Source organism: Amblyomma americanum, chromosome 4 (genome assembly GCF_052857255.1).
Source record: "Amblyomma americanum isolate KBUSLIRL-KWMA chromosome 4, ASM5285725v1, whole genome shotgun sequence".
In the NCBI taxonomy this organism is placed as follows: domain Eukaryota; kingdom Metazoa; phylum Arthropoda; class Arachnida; order Ixodida; family Ixodidae; genus Amblyomma; species Amblyomma americanum.
This window is the reverse complement of record NC_135500.1, coordinates 29,859,289-29,882,636: the sequence shown is the minus strand read 5'-3', so window position 1 is coordinate 29,882,636 and position 23,348 is coordinate 29,859,289. Positions and strand designations below refer to the sequence as shown.

Here is a 23,348-nt window from a genome sequence, read left to right as displayed (position 1 = left end):
TATTTCCAGTTCTCTGTCAGCAAACCATACAAAAGCAATGCAATTATTTCTCCCACAGCAAACAATTTTCAGAGCAAGGCTCCACCTGAAAGAAATTTTTCCAAGTATGCGGACAATTTTTGTTCTTTTGGTGCATTCACATATGCCCATATATCTCATAAGGTTCACCAAAAATGGCTGCCGAAGACAGTTCACACTTTCATTAGTGCAGCTAACATTCACTGCCGGATCGGAATGAATGTGCAGACATGTACGCATAAAAATGCGATGTGGCGCATGACTGCTTGCGAAGGTTTTGCCAACGGCTCGGATACCATGCTTGCAAACAGCTTTTGTTGGTGCAAGGCAGCTTTTTGCTCTTTCGCTCACTTCGCTGATGAAGGCATGACACAAGTGTCATTTCAGTGTGAAGCTATCGTGTGAAGCTATCGCGAAAACGAACATTTTAGGTCTCCTCGATTTGGCTGCACTTTCTGCACCAGTTCAGGAGGTGCAGCTAGTGCCACCTGCACTTTGGAACTCGATATGACTGCATGCTGCACGAGTTATTTTGCCTCCTGGCAAGTTCTCGTGCAAGTAGTGCTTGGCATGCTCCATACCAGACGGCCATGCTTGTTTCACTTAGTGGCGTTAAGACCTTGGATGAGATGGCATCTCCCCTCACCAAACAGCTGAAATGACAGTACGCATACGTGTGTGCACATCTGCGTACACACGTAAGCGACTGCCTGTCTGGCATGGCGCAATGCGTAAGTGTTCTTGTCTTTCTGTCCAGCCTTGCATGTTGCTTTACACCGCCTTTCTTCTGCACGCATATACAGTCAAGCCTGCTTATAACGAACATGAGCGTCACGCCGCGTCCATGCGCTATATCCCGAAGTTCGTAGTAAGTGGACCACAGCTTTAAACACAGTTGCTTGTCAAAACACAAAATTTTTTCTTTGTGAAAAAGTCCGTGATGGACGTGCTTTTGCAGCGCAGATCCGATGGAGGAGGTTTCCAGTTTATTTAAAGCAGAAGCGTGCTCTTCGCCGAGGCCCTTGGCATAGACAAGTTGTCTGAGGATCTCTATGTAGCCCATTGCTACAGGTGCGCTTATGAGCGTTGGCTCCGAAGTTTCATCCTCATCTGATTCCTCGGCGTCACTCTCGTCCTGCACTTCAGTAACGATGCCCTCGTCCGTGCACAGTTACGCGGTGTCGACGTCGTCATCGACAGAAATAAAATCATTCCAACCAATGTCATGACCCCGACAATGAGCTGCCACAAAATGCCGCCGGGCTGGTCATCTCCCAAAGCATCAGGCTCAGCATCAGACACTCAACGGAGCCGGCCTTGCAGAAGTTTTTTACTGTTGCGGAAGCAGTTCCGCTCGCCAGTAGGCGTCACCTCCGCCCTGGCCACTTTCATCATCTCTACCGCTGAATAAAATGGAAATGGGCAGTGTTCCCATCCGTCATCCCGGATTACAACCAGGGCCCGAGATTTGAACGAAGCAAGCGAAACGTCCGCACCGCAACAAGGGTGACAAAAGCTCTTCTTGTGGCTACGTGGGGGGGAATGTGCTCGGCTTCTGGCACCCTTATAGTGACAAAAGCGCGCAATGCGGTAGACGTGCAATGCACACAGGCGGCAATCAAGCCAATCAAGCTAAAGATACAGATGCACAGCGCCAGCGAAGAGGCCAATGAGGGGCATCCGTCAGCGTCAGTGCAGCCACCTCTTGGCTTCCACGGAAGGCCTGCTTCACGGAGCGTGGCCTCCGCGATCGGCCCCAGCGGCAGCACGGTTGATCGCGGAGGCCACACGCGGATTTGCAAGAGAGTGAGGTGAGGGAAGCTGAGTTGCGAGGAGGGGCGGGAGGGCGATATTGGAAGGCGCGTCGGCGGGGAAAGAGTAGCTAACTTGAGAGCGGCACGAAACGGGGCGGGCAGTTCGCCTGCGATGAAGCTCGGCCCGAAAACATACCGCGCGCCGGGCGCACAAAGGGGTCGGGGGCAGGTTATCTTGCATCGTGGCGCCGGGTTTATGCCGTCCGTTCGTTGTAACCGATCAGCAGGGCTTAATGGCGAATGTTGTACGAGTGATTCTGTTGCCACTGAAACAATGTATATTTTGACGGTCGCGCAGGTCTCATTCGTTATAAGCGAAAGTTTGTCTTAAGTGGGGCCGTTATATGTGGGCTCGACTGTATTATTATTGTTACATGCAGCACGATGGAGTGTTTCCATGAGAGGCAAATGGTAATATATCTTTTATTACGTAGGTGATAGCAACGTTTGTGATGACACACTGCGACATCAGTACCTCTGCTTACAACAGCAGCGACTGGCCTTGAGGTCGCTGTCAGCCCACACCTTCGCAGTTAGCCTCTGGCGGACAACCGCTGTCACTTTCCGGATAGAACGGCAGCAGCCTCAACCATGCATATAAACTGTCAAAGGTCATTTCGAATGGAAGTCTGAACAACCTCTTGAATTCAAAGTTTGTTGCCTCTTCAAAAAACCCATTGACTCGGTGAGGGTTGACCAGCCTTCACCACTTTGCACAACACGATGGAAAGGATGGTGTCGAATTCATCGTCCCTTTTGGAATTAACAAATTTCACAGCTGCTCCATGAGATGCACCACTTCGAACAAATGCACAGCGTTCAATACAGCTAGCACAAGCCCGTGCGACAAGCATCAACACCCGACTGCAGCAGAGGAATGTTTCGAACGTTTATGTACTTTAGAACTTTATCTGGCCGCTGCACCAAGAGCATTAGTGTAAGGCTACACTGACACCACAAGAACTGGCGCTGCAGTAGCACGGCACTTCTGTGAACAGAAAGTGCAGCCAAATTTATGAAAAGCGCTGGCTAGTTCCAAAGCTTCACTGCAGAGCATGTTGGGCGTAGCAACACAGAGCAAGCGGTGTACAACAATCCACTGTCGCCTGGCAAGCCGGTAGGCGGCAAAAAGCCTGCTGCCGGCTATGGTGCACTCTTGCCTCGCTTTTGCAGTGCAGGCGATCATCGTGATAACATTTTATTTATTTTTTTTCCTATCTGGTGCACCCGAGCACTGGGCAGAGACTCAATAGAACGACACTGGTTTGTTTCTACCGTGCACCACAAAACGTCTTCGAACAATCGGAGCAACCGCATTTCTGGCATGTCGTCTAAAGCATCAATTTTGAGGCACATGTGATCACTACTCAACACGCAGCGACGCTGAAGTGCCTACAGGCGGTGCTGTCTCAGTATGTGGAAAAAATATTAGTTTTGCACAGTGGCTGCATTTATTACGCGAACAGGTCCATTGTCTGAGATTTACGGAGTACCAAGGAAATTGTGCCACGGCGCCAATTTCGAAATGACTTTTGAAAAACAAACATTTTTCATGAACTATGTTCTCTGGCCTGATTTCACAAAAACGAAACTTTCGCTTCAACGAAATTCACAGGACCCCAAAATTTTTCACGAGTCCTGTGAAATTCGTTGAAGCGGGATTCTACTGTAGTAATAGCCATAGCAAACTTGGACTTACGCTAACCAATCAGTCGACCCATTCAACTGGGACTCCCAACTTCATTAGAACTGAACTGCCTTTGAGCTGTTGATGCTGTCTGGTAATGCCATCTAACACTGAAAACTGCTGTTCAGTTCAATTAATGATGGTCGTTGAAACTGGAGCCATATACAGACCACCGTCTGGTATCGTGTCCGATTTTTGCGACTTTTTTGTGCATTGAGTTTTGTTGGAGCTATCACAAAATCGTTTATTATTCTCGGAGATGTCAATATTGATACAACATCGGACAGCACGAATGCAAACGAATTCCGTGACATTATGCATCTGTATGCTTGCACCAACGTTGTCACAATTCCGCAACATCCCTTGATAGCTATGTTACCAACATGAGTCATGAGGATATTTCTGCGGGTGTCATGATAAGCGACCTCAGTGACCACCTTCCAGTATTCTGCTTGGGCCCCCCTGTAACTGGAAAACACAGAAATAACAAAGTAAGGAGCTGGCATCGCACAATTAATGACCAAAGCCTGCGACATTTCTGCAGCCCAATCGAGAAAGAAAACTGAGATGATGATTACAAGGAAACCAATGCTACAATCGCCTACTAATATTCCTGAGCAGGCTGCTACACTGCTATGATGCAGCTTTCCCCTTGTGCGAACATAAAACAAAACAAAAAAGAATGCGGAAACCTTGGATGACTGCGGACACGTACAAACAAAAAAGAGAAAAAACAACAAGTTTCATGCTTTTCTCAAAATGTCGTGATCTGCATTTACTGAAAGAGTTTAAATCCTACAGAAACAAATTGAACTCAGACCTGAAGAAAGTGAAAATTGAATACTTTCAGGCTCAAATTCTTCGTGCTCGCAATGACCATAAAAGGTTATGGGAGATGGTTAACAATCTAATGAACAAAAGATGGCCAAGCCATGCGACACATATATCACAGTCGATGGTGAACATCTCTCCGATCAGCTTGCAGAAGAAATTAAACTTAGGTTCATTAGCACAGGGCACACTTGCTAGCATGCACGATCATTCATATACAAACGGTCCAATGAGCTCTATCTCGCTTTTTCCTAGCAGTCCAAGTGAAATTTGCAAAATAATTGGGAGCTTGAAAAATGGCGTAGCGCCTGGAGATGACGGTATAAAGGCTTTGCCAATTAAACATGCCGCAAATCATATTAGTTATGTGTTGTCCCATTTAATCAACCTAATGCTTCTCACTGGGGAGTTTCCGGATGACCTAAAGATAGCTAAAGTAGTTCCCGTGTATAAAGGCAGTGGTGCAGCAAATATGAATAATTACTGGTCAATCTCTGTTCTAACTGTATTCTCTAAAATATTTGAGAGCGTCATTAATGATGGACTCACCAGCTTTCTTTATAAACAAGATATTAGCTGATGCGCAGTACGGTTTTCAAGCAAATAAGTCTACGGAACAGGCCTTTATACATATTAAAGACAAAATTATTGAAAACATGGAAATAAACTCTTAACCTTTGGTCTGTTTATAGATCTTAGGAAAGTATTAGATACTGTGCAACATGATATATTGATAAAAAAAGCTAGAGATCTGTGGGATTCGGGGCATTGTGTTAATGCTACTGCAAACGTACCTGAAAGACAGATCACAATATGTGGTCATAAACGATTGCACTTCGAGTAAAATGGAGACACAACACGGCGTCCCTCAAGGATCAATTTTGGAGCTGTTACTATTTCTTATACAGTAAAAGCTCGTTAATTCGAATTCCACGGGGCCGCCAGGCCAGTTCGAATTAACCAAAATTCGAAATAATGAAAGTGAGCAAAAATGGACGCGTTTGATGCCCAGAGGGCACGAAAAACATTTATTTAGCAAAACAATCTGTTATCTTCTGCTTATTCTCTCTGAGGGCTACCGTAGTCACTCGGTCTTCTAGCGCGCGAATGCGACACAGGGAGTCTTCTTCCCCCTCTTTAAAACTGAATAAAAGGCGCGCGACATTCAGCGCCCCCATAACTTCTGCCGCGGACGGACGCACGGGCTCTTGCTCCTCGTCGTCATCCTCGTCTTCTGCCTCTTCTGGGACAGATTGCTCCCCAACAATTTCAGCGACAATGTCCTCATCACTTCGGGCACCGCACACTGCTGCATCACTGTCTACTTCAACAAATTCATCAAAACTAACGTCCTGCAGCACAGCACACACAGGCAGGCAGAGGCTCTGGACTGCCATCGTCGCCACTTTCTTCCATACTTCTGGCAGCAAAGCCACAGTGGTGGAAGCAGTTTGCAATTGTGGACGGCGTGACCTGCTCCCATGCACGCACCAACATGTGCATTGCTGTGAGCAATGTGATGGTGCTGGTCTTCTGGTAATTCTAATTCTAATGGTCTTCTGGTAATGATAATTGGGCCGCTCAGTGGAATGTCTGCGCTTCTCATTTCCTTCACCCACGTGATCACAGCGGTCTCAATTTCCTGATACTTAGCTAATCGGAGCCTTTTTCTGTTGCTGGCGAAATCTTCGGCTTCGTAGGCATCCTCGATGGCCTTCCTATTTCGTACGTAGGTCGACAACGTGCTTGGTGGAATCCCGTGCTTTTTCGCGATTTCCACTTTGCTGGCCTTCCGTTCGTCCACCTCGCGTAAAATCGCCACTTTCTCCTTCACCGTCTTGGCGCAGTATTTCCCACGCGAACACATCTCGCGGACACAAGCTCACAGCAAGCGGCGTGCAAAACGAAGGCTAAAACACTAAAACGTCGTTCCTCGAAGCAGTCGCGGCAGGAAAGACTGGTTAGTACTTGTTCCAGCACCCTAGCGGCGCCCCGATGGTTGTGCCATCTATCGTTCTGCCGTGAAAGCTTCCAACAATGGTTTTCAACAGCGGCGCTTGGCGGTGCGCAGTTCGAATTATGGGTGGCGGCGCCAATTTTTGAGTGAATAAACGAGCTGTTACGCGCATAGACTTCTATGCACTGCGGACCAGACCACGATGACTATTTCGAATTATCCAATATTTCAAATTAACGAGTTGTGAATTAACGAGCTTTCACTGTATATGTGAATGATATAGCTACGATACCAGGATCCCCTTAGTTAATCATGTATGCGGACACGAATATATTTTTTACAGGAACAACAAACTGATGCCTTAAAAAATCTGTTGATGATTACTTATTAAAACTTTCCAGGTGGCTACAAGCCAATCGCATTACTCTATATACAACAAAATCTAAACATGTAATTTTTAAGCCAACAAACGTGAAAGACCAGAGCCCTATTAGCATCAGATATGAAGGCAGCCTGTTGGAGGAGGCCACTGAGCAAAAATTGCTGGGTGTATAGTTTAGTAGTGATCTGTCCTGGAACGCTCACGTTAGTTGCCTTAAGTCTGACTTATCACGTGTCATTGGTTGTCTCTACAGAGTTGCCTTAAGTCTGACTTATCACTTGTCATTGGTTATCTCTACAGATTCCAACACTTAATTCCATCTTGGATGAAAGAGACACTATATTACTCTCTGCTCTATTCCAGAATAAGCTATAGTATTTTAGTCTGAGGTACAACTGCTTCCAATTACAAAAAATTAATTACTTACAGAATAAGGTATTACGCATATGCGAAAATTATCATGGCGAGAAAAGGGGACTAAGAACCAATCCACTTTTTGCAAAGTACAATATGCTGAGACAGATAAGGTATACCACTTCAAGTTGCTACATAAGAATCGTTTGTATGTCACATCCACAGACAAGAATAAGCTTGTATGCTATCAGAAACCCCAAAATAAGGGTGCAGAGAGTAAGGACAAATTATGGTCATCAAAGATTGTCTTTTCAAGTTACCGAATTTCTCAACAGAAAAGGTATAACTATAAACTACAATAAACCTATACCGATCACTAAAATTCTCATGTAAGCATGTTGTAGCCTTTTTTTTTTTTTCACACTTAGGGATTTTGTGTTTGCATCTATGTATCTGTCTGATCTGTTTGTGCTTATACGTCCATATTGTCTTGTTTTTCAGTAGGCTAGAATAAGCTCCAAGTAGAACTTCATTGTGTGATGTAGTGTTTCATGTATATGTATTGTTCTCCTTATTTATTTAAATACTCATCGTCGTACATTTACGATGCAAGTTTTCGTCAAGCGCTTAGGTCTTTCTGCTGAGTGTGTATGTATTTTTGCTATCTATAATGCTTACTTTTGTGCCTACTTTTCTTTGATTTCATTTTATATCCTTATCTATGATACTGTTTTGTACCGGCCTGCCGGACTTGTATTTTACAAGTTTGTTTGTCATGTAGCAGGGGGCTGAGGCCCTGTCAACCAACATTGTGCCTTTAGCCTCAGCCGCCTCTTAGGCAAATGTCTAGGCAAGAAATAAAGGAACTTGAACTGTCGTCGAAAATGCCCGCGCAACAGGTGTACTACGTAGTAAAGGACAGAGACATGTGAGTAGCACATCAGATGTGCTTGCTGAATCTAATGCCTGCAAATATAAGCTGCGAAATTTGGTTTGACTAGAACTGCAGAACTACTAGACCAGAAGCAAGGAGACAACATTTACCCGCATCCCTCTGCGCCAGCTCCTCCTGAAGTCCCTGCAGCCGCTCCCTCTGCAGGGCGACCACGTGCAGAAGTTCGCTCTCCTCCTCAGCTGCTGGCTGGCGTGCCTTGCTGGGCGACTCCCCCAGCAGCACGAGGCTGCTGCTGCTGGCCAGGCGGGTGACAGCCTCATCATAGGGCGGGGGCCGTCGGGGACGGGAGGCCGGCCCTTCCAGGCGGGGTGGCACCTCTGGGGGAGGCTGCTGCTGGCTGCCTCCACGCAGCCTGCAGAAACAACACACCCTGTTTGGCCTGCCTGTAGTAAGGTTCTCATCCTGCCATCACAAGCATGTCGGCAGTGCCAGACAAAAGTAGGGTTAGCAGCACTGCATAAAACCCAGTTGACGTTCCCAGAGTTTTCCAGGTTTTCCCTGAATGCATTTGTAAAATTCCCTGAGTGACACAGTACTTCGTTTTATGCAAAAACAAGCTGACACAAAGCCACCTGATGGCATCATTCTGCAGTAAGCATGTTAAAAAATAAAAACAATGATTTAATCTTACAGGCATATTTTTAGCGCAAAGGACGGGACGAGATACAGACAAGACGAGCACGGGCGCTACTGACAACTGCTTTATTGAAGAAAGATCGAGGCATATAAATACATATCTGGCCTGCGCCAGCGCTACCTAACAAGGAACTTGGAATCACAGCAGATGACGCGATAGGAAATTGATCTCAGCATTATACAAAACGACAGACGTGTCACTAACGCAGTTCTGACCCCCTTTCCTGATAAAGAAAGCTTCCAAAGTTTCACGGGCAGTTTTTTGACAACTTCTGCCAAGGATTGAAGCACTCCGGAACCGCGGCTCACACTTGGTGCAAGCAATGCAGTGGGCAACTAAATTCGTGTGTTCCTTATTGTAGATATCTTTAGCATGCTCCCGGAGTCGATCGTTTACGCAGCGCCCTGTCTGGCCGATGTACACCTTGCCACATGACAGGGGAATCCTGTACACGACGTTCATATGTTCAGGGAAAAGCACGTCTGCTGGGCGTATTCTCCCCGAGCACAAAAAGAGCTCTTGCCGTTCGACTCCTCTCATTCGAAAATAGTAAAGAGAGGCATAGCAACTCTCTGCTTGGATTTGGCGCTAAGGAAGTCGTGTGTCCATGAGATGCAGGCAAGTTTTGAGCATCAATTGGGTAGGCTGTTTTCAGCCAGCTTCCCTGGGTCGGTCGTGATGGCAGTCGCGGAAACGCTCCTCAAGAAAATGAATCCTGGTAAGCGCACATCTGCAGCAAAGACAATGGATGGTCAGCAAAAGCCGGAAGTGGTACCGTACCTGCACAAGGTATCCCACAACCTGAAAAAGGTGGCTAATAGGTTTGACGTGCCTATGGTTTTTTCAGCCCCTAAGAAACTTGCTCAGCTGAGCCGCCGCATTACTTGCGAAGACAAAAAAAGGGGCTGTAAAAAGAACCACGAAAAACGGTTTGTGCAGTGCGCTATGAACGTCGTGTACAGGATTCCCCTGTCATGTGGCAAGGTGTACATCGGCCAGACAGGGCGCTGCGTAAACGATCGACTCCGGGAGCATGCTAAAGATATCTACAATAAGGAACGCACGAATTTAGTTGCCCACTGCATTGCTTGCACCAAGTGTGAGCCGCGGTTCCGGAGTGCTTCAATCCTTGGCAGAAGTTGTCAAAAAACTGCCCGTGAAACTTTGGAAGCTTTCTTTATCAGGAAAGGGGGTCAGAACTGCGTTAGTGACACGTCTGTCATTTTGTATAATGCTGAGATCAATTTCCTATCGCGTCATCTGCTGTGATTCCAAGTTCCTTCTTAGGTAGCGCTGGCGCAGGCCAGATATGTATTTATATGCCTCGATCTTTCTTCAATAAAGCAGTTGTCAGTAGCGCCCGTGCTCGTCTTGTCTGTATCTCGTCCCGTCCTTTGCGCTAAAAATATGCCTGTAAAATCCGAACACCAACTAGCCCAACAACTCACCCTGTTGAATGATTTAATCCTACTTCAATAGTAAGGAGTAGTGTTTATTTTATTTAGAAAAAGGGGAGAGATTAGCGAAATGCATAACAAATCAAATATCTTCGAAAAAATGCTAAAACAAGCTGTGAATCGAATTGAACATTTTCAAATACGAATGAAAAGGAAGATGCATGCGGAAACAAATATTTTCAAATGTGAAATATTTCTATCTACTGATTGTAACTGCAATGGTATGGGACCTGAACTTAAGCGTCACAAGTGTGATTGTCTCTCAGCTAGATTATAGGAACCTTATTTTGTAGAAGCGGTCCATACAATCCATGCAATGCCAGTCCGCATTGTTTACACGAGGCAGCATTATCGCGACTTTAGTTCCTTTTACGTAGAACTGCAGCTAATTTTCTCCAATATAAGCACAAATCCCCAGAGTTTTCCCTGATTTTTTCCATATTATGCAAATTCCCTGAGAATTCCTGGTTTTCACAGTTTTCCCAGTTGGTAGACACCCTGGCATATGGTGCTTCGCAGCTCAGTGCCAGTGCAGAACCCCACAGAGAATGTGTGGGGTAAAATGAAGCCAAACCTTGAATATTCGCTCTGAACAGCCATATCAAAAGACTAGAAAAAACAGTTTGTGATTCCCTTATGTAAGAAAAATGGCTGAGCTGACAAATGTTGTTTAATGAAACCACTGAAAACTAAACATTTTGACAGATTTGCCTGTCTGGTTGGGTTTGAAGACTTATAATAAACTCTACACATTTGCAGCCAAAAACTTTAATTTGAAACCAAACGTTTCAAAGCCGGCTCGGCTCCTTCATCAGGGGTGACTTCATCAGGGCTCCTTCATCAGGGGTAGTTTGGATGTGCCAGGATTCAAGTAGGAGCCTTTTCTGGTAACTGAAACAAGGAACCGAAACAAATTACCATAAAAGGCTCCTACTCGAATGGGCGCATTCTTGGGAGAGTTACGTACTAAAACTGTAAATGCCGAATTCCGTGCATTTATCTTGAAGCATTCATTTAGCAAATGCACAGGGTGTTTACTAAACAAGCAACAGAAAAAAGCAAGCAGATATCGTAACCAGCAGCCGCAGCACCGCTGCATGGGTGTGTCGAAGAGAAGTCTGTGACAGGTATGGTCAGTATGAAAGACTTTGCGTCGCTGTAATGTGACCAGGGGATAGGCCTACTGATGCACTGTCAGGTGCAGGACACCAACACATATGTTCGCCGACATAGTGTGGCAAATCGAAATACAACACAGAAACTGCACTGGCACACGCAGTATGCCAACTGAGATCGGCCCAAGCAAGCCCCCTGAACTCGGTGTTGTCATTTGGCTTTCCTCAGCACTTCGCAGTATTTGTTCGAAAACTGCTGGTATGCACAGCATGTGTACAAGAGCAGATGAGGTCAGTGCAGCACAATTTTGGGGTTCATGTGTTTTCCTTGGTTGTGACACCGTAGCACACCCCCAGCGCTCAGAAACCGAAATCGCTCAGCATAAAGCATGCAATAATAAATTACTTCAATCAATCAATCAAATAGCTTATTTCTATCAAAAGAGTTGGAGGGAGCTGCAAGTAAAAGCTGCTCAAAGGAATGGTAGCTTGACCAAAGCCTGCAGCCCTTCTTACAAGGCAACAGTAACCAGAAGGAAACACACACAAAATGCATTATTGACAGCTTTTGAATCACGCACACAAATTTTCGATATTGACAACATCTGAAAACAAATTATAATATAACAATAATAAATATGCAAAGCTTCATAGAAATGTACACATGCAAAGAAAACAATTAGTCAGTGGGACAGTTTCAGCTCGAGTGCATAATACTAGTGTATAATACTGGCATATTTTTTGTTTAGTTTTTTTTAAAAGGTCAATACCAATTTTACCCTTTTTAGAAGCCATCAAGGCACGTGACTGCCGGAAAAACGTGTCGCGTGCCTTTACGTTCGGCCCACTTGTATGTTTGCACATGTGCGGTGGTCAATAAACATATTATACGACCGAAATTTGGCGAAATTTTAAACGCAGTAGCCGGGAAACAGTGTTTTCCGGGAACGTATTAACCAGGAAAAATAAAGTGTAACTCTATGGGACATTTTTAACGTCTGCAATTTTGACCGTTTGAACCAGAAAATCGTATGAACCGGGAACTATCAACGAGGTTTTACTGTATTAGTGTTTGGCAGATAGAAACAACCAAAAATAAATAGTATATGTTTATTCAAAATCACTCGGAAGTAAGACATAAAAAAACAAGAATGCTACATATCTTTTCCAAGGCAGCTGCAAGCCGAGTTCTCCCTTCCGCTAAGAGTGCATGCCAGCTTTCCACGTCATTGAAGTCCTTGCACTTGACACCACGTGCATTAATTAGTATCTCAGTATTTGACAGCATTTTCTTGGCTGTGTCTACTTCTTCCTGTAGTTGCTGGGCCTGCCTTGCAGTCTACAATATGTTGCCGCTTAGCTGGCAGTTCTTCTGCAATAAGTCTTTCCCTATACCTTTTAGAGGAATTTCACACAGCTCTGGTTTCCTTCAAACTGCTTGGCATAAAAACAATGTGGCACATGCTGCACCCTTTCACTGGGAGTGTGACGGTTCTCTCTTTCAAGTTTGGCATCACTGTGAGGGATGGAGAACAACGCTTTGACAGCTCAGCACAAGATGGGATATTTTGATGAGTTATCGCACTTCTTGAGCTCTAAAATCAGCTTCCAGTGCTCATCAAGCTTTGATGGTGAGCACATAATGTTCTCCAGCTACAAAAGGGTGTATTCATCCATGAGATACCACAAGGAGGGAGTCACTTGTGAAAGTCTGGTGGCAAGAACTGCCTAGGTGAAGACTCCTTGAATTTTCGGCGCAGGCAGTAGAAGCTTATGCAATTCCACCATGTACAAGGGCAGCCGTGACAACACAGTGTAGAACCTCCTCGCCTTAATGCATTTTTCCACTGCTTCCCAAGACAATACTGCTGCCTCAGGGTCCTCCCAGATCTCACTTTCCAAATGACAGAGGACCCCAAATACTCTCTGCCTATTTTACAGCTATAGGAGAATGTAGTCACGAAGCACCTGCATAGTTTCTGAATCAGAGCAACCATCTCATCGTAGAGAAGATGCACCAAGGGTTCAATCCTGTGAATAAGTGACAAAAATTCAGTAAAAATCTCATAAGTATCCTTGATAAAAAGAAGCCTAGCATAAAACCTGTTGTCCAAAAATGCCTTCTTAGGGCACTTGTCTTTTGGATTGACAAGTGGTGGTGTACGTGACGACGTTCTTTAAAGCTGAGAATTGCTTGATCAGACGGGCAAGAGCAGGAGCCATCCTGAGCTCAAATGACTTAACATCACATTCTCTGGCGGCACAAGCACTTTCTGCTGTACATGGAAAACCAGTGGAAAGGATGTGTTCACAAACAGGGGAAGTACACCAGCTTGTGAACACGACCTTTCCGCTGGCTTTCCATGTACCATGCACCCACTGGCCTAACAAGCTACGCGTCAATACTTTCTGCTGTCTTCACTGAACCCCAATGTACAGCATACATTTTAAAAAAGTAATAGACATCCACTGCAGCTGCTTCAACATCCGATCCAAAAGCACTCATATTGAACAAATGAGTTGTAGACCTCGTGAAGGTAACACTCCCTGTATTCATGATGTGTGCTGTGTTGGGTTTTATGGCACATAGGCAACTAAGGACATCATGCGCCAAGCTCGAGGTATGGAGAAACTTCCTGGGTAGTTTTATAGAAATGTAAAAGATATTCAGTGGTTTAGAGTGCTTAAAAAGTTACAACTACCCCGTGATGACAAAAAAAAGTAAGAAATTCACACTATTAAACGTTTTAAAGGGCATTTGGTAACCTCAGCAGCCATCCTTGCCCTGGCAAGCATCTCGAGGCTCCCAACTGATCAGATAAAGACCTCAGCCTTCTTGTCAGGGGGTGAGAAAGTGGCTGAGGTGTATTAAAATCCAATAGACCAGTGGGTAAAAATTTTAGTTTCTTGAGGAACCCCTTTTCTCTAAGAAAACTAAAACGCACGACATATCAACAACTGCATTATCTCCTAAAAGCAGCGCAGGATGAAAAAGAATGTATTCATTACAAAACTGAGTAAAGTACGTCTTCCTTACTTCTTCCACTTTCGCACAAGGGAATGAAATGTGATTAACCGTAACTCCGTCTCCGCACAAGGGAATGAAATGTGATTAACCGTAACTTCGTCTCCGCATTGTTTGCAAACAGGTTTATCTTGTTTTGTCAGTAGGAAATTGTGTATGAGGTGCGTGCGTCCTATACGAAGATGGTATATAATCACTTCCTTAAAACGTTCCTGGTGGGTGCAGGCCTTCCATTTGCCTATAACTGGTTTTACATTGTGTAATTTGTTACTTCGTTGTTCCACGCGGACTGCTATTTCTGCCTTATGTTATTATGAATTAAGTTAATGCAATCTTTGAACAATATATTTACTTTATTTGCTGATAACGAGCTTGAGCAGCGCAGAAGTCTGCTCTTTCGTTACCTTTTATGTCGGTATGACTCGGTACCCAGCAGAGTTTTATATTTTGTCCTTCAGCTATGGCTGTTGTTATGTTGTACATGTTATGTTGCACGGGTGAGAAAGTGGAAGCTGCTACAGAAGCCGTAGGGTCGGAAGCAGCCTCTTGTGATCAAGAGCTAACTGAGGCTATGAATGCACTGGGTGCCATGGGAATCACATACAATGACTATGTCTCCGTGGATGCTATCGTCGTGACGTCGGAGCGCCAAAGCATCGCCAAGATCATTGCGAACTTGGTCGCGAGTGAAGCCACTGACTGCGATGACGAGGAGGAGCAAGAGTCGCATGATTCCGTGGAGTTGGCAGATCCGAGCTTTGGAGAAGCAGCGGCAGCTCTGGATCCCTTCTGCAGGTACATTGCAACTCAAAACGGCGCTGACAGCAAACGTGCCTTCCAGGCTATTAGAAACGTGTAACGCTTTCCAGCGACCAAAAGAAATGGCAATTCTTCATTCTCGACTTGTTTAAGTCTTAAGCTCACTTTGTGGAAATAAATTGTTTCAAGTCAAAGCTGCACTGTTTTCATTCATTTTCGGAGCTTTCCTCACTGTTGCGTTTTCCCAGCTGTTACGTTTTTTTTTTCCCGGTCCGGTTAAAAACGTATGAACGGGGTTCCACTGTATCTTTTGGATCTAGTCGTTTCAGGTGTGAAGGTCTCGCTGACCTGTAAACTATACATCCGTAATCTAAGCTAGAGCGTACCACGGAGCAATAAATTTGTAAAAGAAATGTTCTGTCAACACCCGAACGTTTATGTGACGGTAATTTCAGTATATTTAGGGATCCGGAGGCATTCTTTTTCAGTGCGTTTATATGACGCAGGAAAGTGAGTTTTTTGTCAAAGGCTATGCCTAGAAATTTGTGCTCCCTTTTGACGGGTATCTGTGTTCCGTTTGGGTGTATGAATGGGTCGGGTGTGTGTCTCGTTTCAGCGAGAAAAGGATGGCTACTGTTTTCTGTGTGGAAAACTGGAAACCGTTCTGATCTGCCCATGTCACTAGTTTATTCACTGTCAACTGTATTTGTCTCTCGCATGTTGCTACGTTTGAGGATGTGCAGGCTATTGAAGATCATCAACATATGCTGAATACAGGATGGACTTTGGGATTATTTTACTTATAGAATTCATTTTTGTAATAAACAATGTCATGCTTAAAATACACCCTTGAGGAACCCCGTTCTCTTGAACAAAGCTCCTGGACAGGGTTGATCCTAGGCGCACTTGAAATGAGCGGTCAGAAAGGAAGTCAATCAGGCAGTTCAACATCCTGACGTGGATACCTATGTCCCCTATGTCGCAGAGGATCCCAAACCTCCAGGTTGTATCATACGCTTTCTCCATATCAAAGAAAACAGCAAGACAGTGCTATTTGCGTATAAAAGCTTCTCTTATTGTGTTTTCGAGGTGCACTAAATGGTCAGTTGTTGAGCATGCCTTTTTAAAGCCACATTGATGGATATCAAGAAGTTCACGAGATTCAAGCACAAATGTTAATCTTATATTAAGGACACTCTCAAAAGAGTTCGCGAGACAGCTTGTGAGGGCTATCGGCCTATAGCTACTTGGGGAAGTTGATTTCCCAGGTTTCAGGAATGGCACTATGACGGCTCTTTTCCACTCCTGGGATATTTTTCCTTCTATGAATATTTTGTTAAAGAAAGTCAGAAGTGCCTCTACAGCAAGCTAGGAAAGATGGGCAAGCATTTGATAATGTATCTGGCCGGGTCCTGGAGCAGTTTTTTTGTCGGCAGTCAGTGCAGTATCGACTTCTTGGAGAGTAATTAAATTGTTGTATTGTTGGTTTCCACTTCCTCTTGTTGGAAGTCTGTTTTTCGGCAATATTTTTGTATTTCAAGAATGACTGCGTATAGTGAGACGAACTGGAAACTGCAGCGAAGTGTTCCCCCCAAATGTCTGCCTGTTCCCTTATGCTTGTTTGTGAGCCAGGTGTTGTCAAAAGAGGAATCGTGAATGGTGAGAAGCTGCCATTTTTTTTTCTGAACCTGTTCCCACATTTTTTTTTGTTATTTGACAGTTTATAGATGAAATATAGCTTTGCCATGATGCTTTCTCGGCACTGTGACGGACGTACCGTGCGTTTGACCTTGCCTTTTTAAAATGTACAAGGTTCTCATGTGTAGGGTGCCTGCGAATTTCCCCCAAGCTTTTGTTGAAGGAAGCAATCTTGTATCCACACACCTTGTGGTTCTGTCTAACCACTCCAGGCGACCGAGGAATAGCTAAATGCGTGGCAGTTATGATAAAGTCTGTGAACTTTTCATTTATCTGATCAATGCCCAAATTTTCTAGAACTATTCTTTGTAATGTGGCTTCTGCTCTAAAAAGTTAGATTTACGCCTCCCCCGACGGGGAGAAGTCCTGCGAGATGCCGACCCATGGACCGGCGCTCCCTGCTTTGGCAATGGCAGGACAGCTTTTGCTGACCATGCCTGGGGCGTGGATGGCCCTGCCATAGGCTCTGTGAAAGTGGCCTCGGCAGGTGGGTGTTAAATGTGGGGACCATGTGTTTGGTATTTATTTCTTTGTTATCCTTGCGGATTTTGATTCAGTGAACGTCAATTACATTCTGGTCGGTGAGCCCTTGAAGCTTCTGTTAAATGGATGAAGTCATTTCTGAGGTAACGTCTCAGACTGTGTTAAGGGATCGGTGGGTAGTCACGGAAACACTGATGTCCTCTATGGAAGCAATGCGTGAGAGTTTCGAGCACTGGATGCTCTCGCGTAGTTCAAGCAGTAGGTTGCTGCTGGCCATTTTTCATACCTTGTAGCCAGGGCCAAAGGTATCTGTTAAACATTTGGACACAAAAAATGGTGATATTATTTGGACTTGCTTTTGTTCGCATTCACTGTGTATCACGAGAAACTTTGAGAATGCCGGTTTCTTTTTTGTAAAAACATCATCTGCTTCATTCCGCCCTCTTTTGAGAGAGCGATCATGTTTGGAAAGTAGGGGAGCCATAAAAAAAATTTAGTTTTTCGGTCATGGTGCCAGCCACCCACCATGGAGCCCAACTAGGGGACGGGAAAAGGACAAGTTGTCGGGCTAGTTGGTCCTGATCCACTGTTGCTTACAATGCTTAAAAAACACGGACACAAGACAGAAAACATGGAAGATGACATCACAGGCGCTGAACTTCAACTTTATTCAAGATCCACCGAAACACTGCATATATACCAAAAACACAAAGGCGCTGACAAGCAGCGAAAATTTGTGCACTTGTGGCAACAGAAATGATATGACAAGTAGTGGTAAAATGACAAAGGATAAAAACCAAAGACTTGAACCGCGCAAGATAAAACCAGAACAAGATGAGACAAAAAAAACTTTTACCCAGTCATTTACTGTCCCGGGGACGGGACAGGAACTTGCTAGCAAGCCCTGCCCAGGTCAACTGTACACCCTAACTATAACTAAATATAACACAACTCAGGGTAGCTGGCCACACAAGGCTAACCCTCGCCACCTATGAAAAGTGAAAAAAAAAAAAAAACTGAGAAGGGAGGAGGAAACAGGAAAGTTGTAAGAAAGATGATATGAAAGTAAAAGTTAGAGGGCAGGATAGGAAAAGGCAACTGACGATTTCCCCGGTCGGGTAAAGCCGGAGGTGCCATCTACTGGGGCCAAATTGGTGTGTTGCCTTCGCCGAAGGGCCTTAAAGGTCCAAACGCTTGGCATCGGCTCAACAACCAGGATCCTCTTCTCCCCGGATAAGGCGATGCCACGCACGGCTAAGCGCGGGTGCTCGAGCCCGTGGTGACACACTGCTCACCATCATCCCCCTGCGGGGATGTCCCTGCGGATGCTCGGGAACCCGTGGTGTCGCCATTCACCAACGTCTGCACGCTGCAGACGCCTCCCTGCGGGGTCATGATGGTGGGCAAACCTCTTTCATCTTTCTTAAGACTTTTCATAACACACTGGAATCTTCTGCGGAAAGTCCTGGACCAGCTTCCTTGATTTCACTAACCACGATATCGGCTGTTACTACTCCTAGCCACAAGGACTGCAGCTGTTACACAACTACTTTTTTCATGACAAAATACCTTACCATCACACCTTACCAGCCCCCTTCGCCCCGTGTGTCCCCTTAGCAGCGCTTTCGCTTGCTGCCGGTATTGTAGGAGTGCGTTGGGGTCAGTGACCTTTCCCCGCAATATCGCGTGGCTGGAGCCTCCCTCTCCACGGCGACTCCCTTTGGAAGTACCTTTTTTAGCTCCCCTACATGGATGGGCCCGCTGAGCCGAGTCGAGTTCGGATTCCTCAGCTTGTAGTTAAGTGGCGAGAGCTTCTCAGCAACAGATGAATGGGCCGACCCATTTGGGCGCGAGGCCTGCCGCAATCCCGTCCCGTGCTCTCATCGCCGAGCACGTGGTTACGCTTGAGAACCAAATCTCCACTTGGAATTCCAAGTCCCGATGCGCTCGGTCATAGGCCGCCTTCTGGCTCGCCCTGGCTCTCGCATGATTGCGGCTGCCTCCTTCACTGCGTTTTGTATTTGTTCTCGCACACACCACACGTAATCGGCAGCTGCCGTCTCGGCTGGGGCAGCGTCCCTCCTTTTGGCAAGGACAGTGTCCGTTGGCGTCTGCAACTCCCTCCCGAACATCAGGAAAGCCGGTGTGAAGCCCGTAGAGCAGTTTTCGCTCGTTCGCAGTGCAAAGGTGGTGGGGTCAAGGTGCTCGTCCCACAGTCGCTGTGCGTCCGGGTGTTTGCCTCGAGCAATGATTTCACATCGCGATTGCGACGCTCTGTCACATTGGACTGCGAATGATAGCACGTCGTTTTCTGCTGCCGTAATCCCATTGCTGCACACGTGCCACGAAAAACCTTTGACGTGAAGTACAATGCATTGTCGGTGATCAACCGGTCGGGGAATCCAAAACGACAGAATAATCCTGAGATTCTTGCCAGCATCTCCTTCGTAGTGGCTTTTCGCAGCGGATAGAGTTCAGCGATCCCACTGAAGTGGCAAGTGACTACCAGCATAACGGGCTCGCCGTCAATGGTCACTGAGAATTCGTGACCAGCCGGCACCGCAGCCCCACGCAGGACCCCCGCCGCGACCGCGGCACCACAGAGGCCGCGGCACAAGACAGCAGCCGGCGCCGCGGCACCACGCAGGACCCATGCTGCGACCGCAGCAGCACGGAGGTTGCGGTACGTTGAGACAGCAGCCGGCGCCGCGGCCACAAGCAAGACCACGGCCGTGACCGCGGCATAGAGGCCACAGTGCAGCGGAGCAGCACGCTGGCGGGCCGCAAGTGCCTGGCCCCCGCCAACACCCGCACCTCACCGCACCTCCCCCCCGGATCAGGCAGCCGGGCACCGAGGACCCGCTCCAGCTGGGACAGCCGGACCCCGATATCGGTCCGTCGCCACATGGACCCATCAGCCCGGCAATGCGCCACCTCACTCCTACGTGAGCATGGTGCCGTGGGATCAGGTGGAGGCGGGCCTGGCGCTGGACCGGGTCCCCTGCATTTTCCGGGGCAGCACCATCGCGGACCACCTGGCGGCGCACGCGGCTGCGGTAATGCCACCGGAGGCGGCGGCGACGTACTGCCCGGAGTGCGTTGGCTTGGTCGTCAGCTGGCGCACGCACGCCTCCCGCTACCACCGACAGCACCTGGAGGGGAGCGACCTCGACGTCGAGGTGGTGCGGGCCCGGAGGCCCGGGACCCTGTGTTCGCGGCCAGGGTGCTTCGGGTGGAGATCGCCCCGGAGCCCCGAGCCCAGGTCGCACAACCCGGGCCAGGGACCGAGCCTCCTGCCACGACGCCAGCCTAGCAGTGCTGTTCGAGGAACTAGCGGGAATTAAATGGGATGTGATAGGGCTTAGCGAAGTTAGGAGGACAGGTGAGGCGTATACAGTACTAAAGGACGGACACATACTGTGCTATCGCGGGTTAAAGGATAGACGAGAAATCGGTGTGGGTTTCCTCATTAATAAGGATATAGCTGGCAACGTAGAGGACTTCTACAGTATTAACGAGAGGGTAGCAGCAATAGTAATTAGGCTGAATAGGAGGTACAAGCTGAAAGTGGTGCAGGCCTACGCGCCCACATCCAGCCATGATGACCAGACCGTTGAAAGCTTCTATGAGGACGTAGAATCAGCAATGAATAGTGTAAAATCGCAGTACACTGTACTGATGGGCGACTTCAATGCGAAGGTGGGCAAGAAGCAGGCTGACGACCACTCGGTAGGTGACTATGGGATAGGCTCTAGAAATAGCAGGGGAGAGTTATTAGTCGAATTCGCGGATAGAAATAATTTACGGATCATGAATACCTTCTTCCGCAAACGAGAAAACAGGAAGTGGACATGGAAGAGCCCCAATGGTGAGATTAAAAATGAAATCGACTTCATACTATGCGCTAAACCTGGCATCATTCAGGATGTGGCCGTCCTCGGAAGGGTGCGTTGCAGCGACCATAGAATGGTAAGGTCTAGAATTAGCTTAGACTTGAAGAGGGAACGGAAGAAGCTAGCGAAGAAGAAGACCATTAACGAGTTAGCCGTAAGAGGGAAAGCACAGGAGTTTAGGATAGCGCTGAAAAACAGATACTCGGCTTTAACTGAGGAAGATGATCTTGATGTTCATTCAATGCACGATAACCTGACATCAATAATTACGGAGTGCGCAGTAGAAGTAGGCGGTAGGACAGTTCGAAAAGATACCGGGAAGCTATCTCAGGTGACGAAAGATCTGATTAAGAAGCGCCAAAACATGAAGGCATCTAACACTACCGATAGAATAGAACTAACGGAGCTATCAAAGTTAATAAATAAGCGCAAGGTAGCCGACATAAGGAAGTTTAATATGGAGAGAATCGAGCATGCTATAAAGAACGGAGGTAGCCTAAAAACAGTGAAGAGGAAACTAGGCATAGGTAAAAACCAGATGTATGCATTAAGAGACAAGCAGGGCAATGTCATTAGCAATATGGATAAGATAGTTAACGTAGCCGAAGAGTTCTACACTGAGCTGTACAGTAGCCAAAGTAATCAGAGCGCCAATGAGAAAGACAGCAGTGCACAGCAATGCGTTATCCCGCCAGTAACGAAAGATGAAGTAAAGAAAGCCTTAGACGCAATGAAAAGGGGAAAAACAGCTGGGGAGGATCAGGTAACAGCAGATCTGTTGAAGGATGGAGGGGACATCGTGCTAGAAAAACTAGCCACCCTGTATACGCAATGCCTTATGACCTCGACTGTACCAGAAGCTTGGAAGAATGCAAACATTATCTTAATTCATAAGAAGGGAGACGCCAAGGACTTGAAAAATTACAGGCCGATCAGCTTACTATCCGTTGCCTACAAAGTATTTACTAAGGTAATCGCTAATAGAGTCAGGGCAACGTTAGACTTTAATCAACCAAATGATCAGGCAGGCTTTCGTAAAGGATATTCCACAATAGATCATATTCACACTATCAATCAGGTGATAGAGAAATGCGCAGAATATAACCAACCTCTATATATAGCTTTCATTGATTACGAGAAAGCATTCGACTCAGTGGAAACCTCAGCAGTCATACAGGCATTGCGTAATCAGGGGGTAGAAGAGCCTTATGTCAAAATACTGGAAGATATATATAGCAACTGCACAGCTACTATAGTCCTCCATAAAGTCAGCAATAAAATTCCAATAAGGAAGGGCGTCAGGCAAGGAGACACGATATCGCCAATGCTGTTCACCGCATGTTTGCAGGAGGTATTTCGAGGCCTGAATTGGGAACAGTTGGGAATAAGAATAAATGGAGAATACCTAAATAATCTGAGATTTGCTGATGACATTGCCTTGCTGAGTCACTCAGGAGGTGAACTGCAAATCATGATCAACGAGTTAGACAGGCAGAGCAGATCGATGGGTCTAAAAATTAACATGCAGAAAACCAAGGTAATGTTCAACAGTCTAGCAAGGGAACAACAGTTCACAATTGGCAGCGAGAGCCTAGAAATTGTGCCGGAATACGTCTACTTAGGGCAGGTAGTGACAGCTGATCCGGATCATGAGAGGGAGATAACTAGAAGGATAAGAATGGGGTGGAGCGCATATGGCAAATTCTCGCAGATCATGAGTGGCAGTTTACCAATTTCCCTCAAGAGGAAAGTGTACAACAGCATAATCTTACCGGTACTCACCTACGGGGCAGAAACGTGGAGGCTAACGAAAAGAGTTCAGCTTAAGTTAAGGACAACGCAGCGAGCCATGGAAAGAAAAATGATAGGTGTAACGTTAAGAGATCGGAAGCGGGCAGAGTGGGTGAGGGAACAAACACGGGTTAATGACATCCTAGTCGAAATCAAGAGAAATAAATGGGCTTGGGCAGGGCATGTGATCCGAAGGCAAGATAACCGCTGGTCTTTAAGGGTAACGGAGTGGGTTCCAAGAGAAAGTAAGCGTAGCAGGGGGCGGCAGAAGGTTAGATGGGCGGATGAGATTAAGAAGTTTGCAGGCAAAGGGTGGATGCAGCTGGCAAAGGATAGGGTTAATTGGAGAGACATGGGAGGGGCCTTTGCCCTGCAGTGGGTGTAGTAAGGCTGATGATGATGATGATGATGATGATGATGATGAGGGGACTTATAAGCGGCAAATAAAGGTAAAGACTTTAATGAGATCATTGCAGTCTACCGTGCGCTGAA

General features: G+C 46.4%; 1 protein-coding gene across 3 annotated transcripts in view; it reads right to left on the bottom strand.

Annotated features, from left to right (window-relative positions):
- RASSF8 (ras association domain-containing protein 8) overlaps positions 1–23,348 on the bottom strand; it is a 146,718-nt gene that overhangs the window by 73,182 nt on the left and 50,188 nt on the right. For all 3 annotated transcript variants that reach the window (XM_077660815.1, XM_077660813.1, XM_077660814.1), the window contains exon 3: positions 8,088–8,350. In XM_077660815.1, coding sequence (XP_077516941.1) covers positions 8,088–8,350 — 263 coding nt within the window. The remainder of the gene's footprint in view (positions 1–8,087; positions 8,351–23,348) is intronic.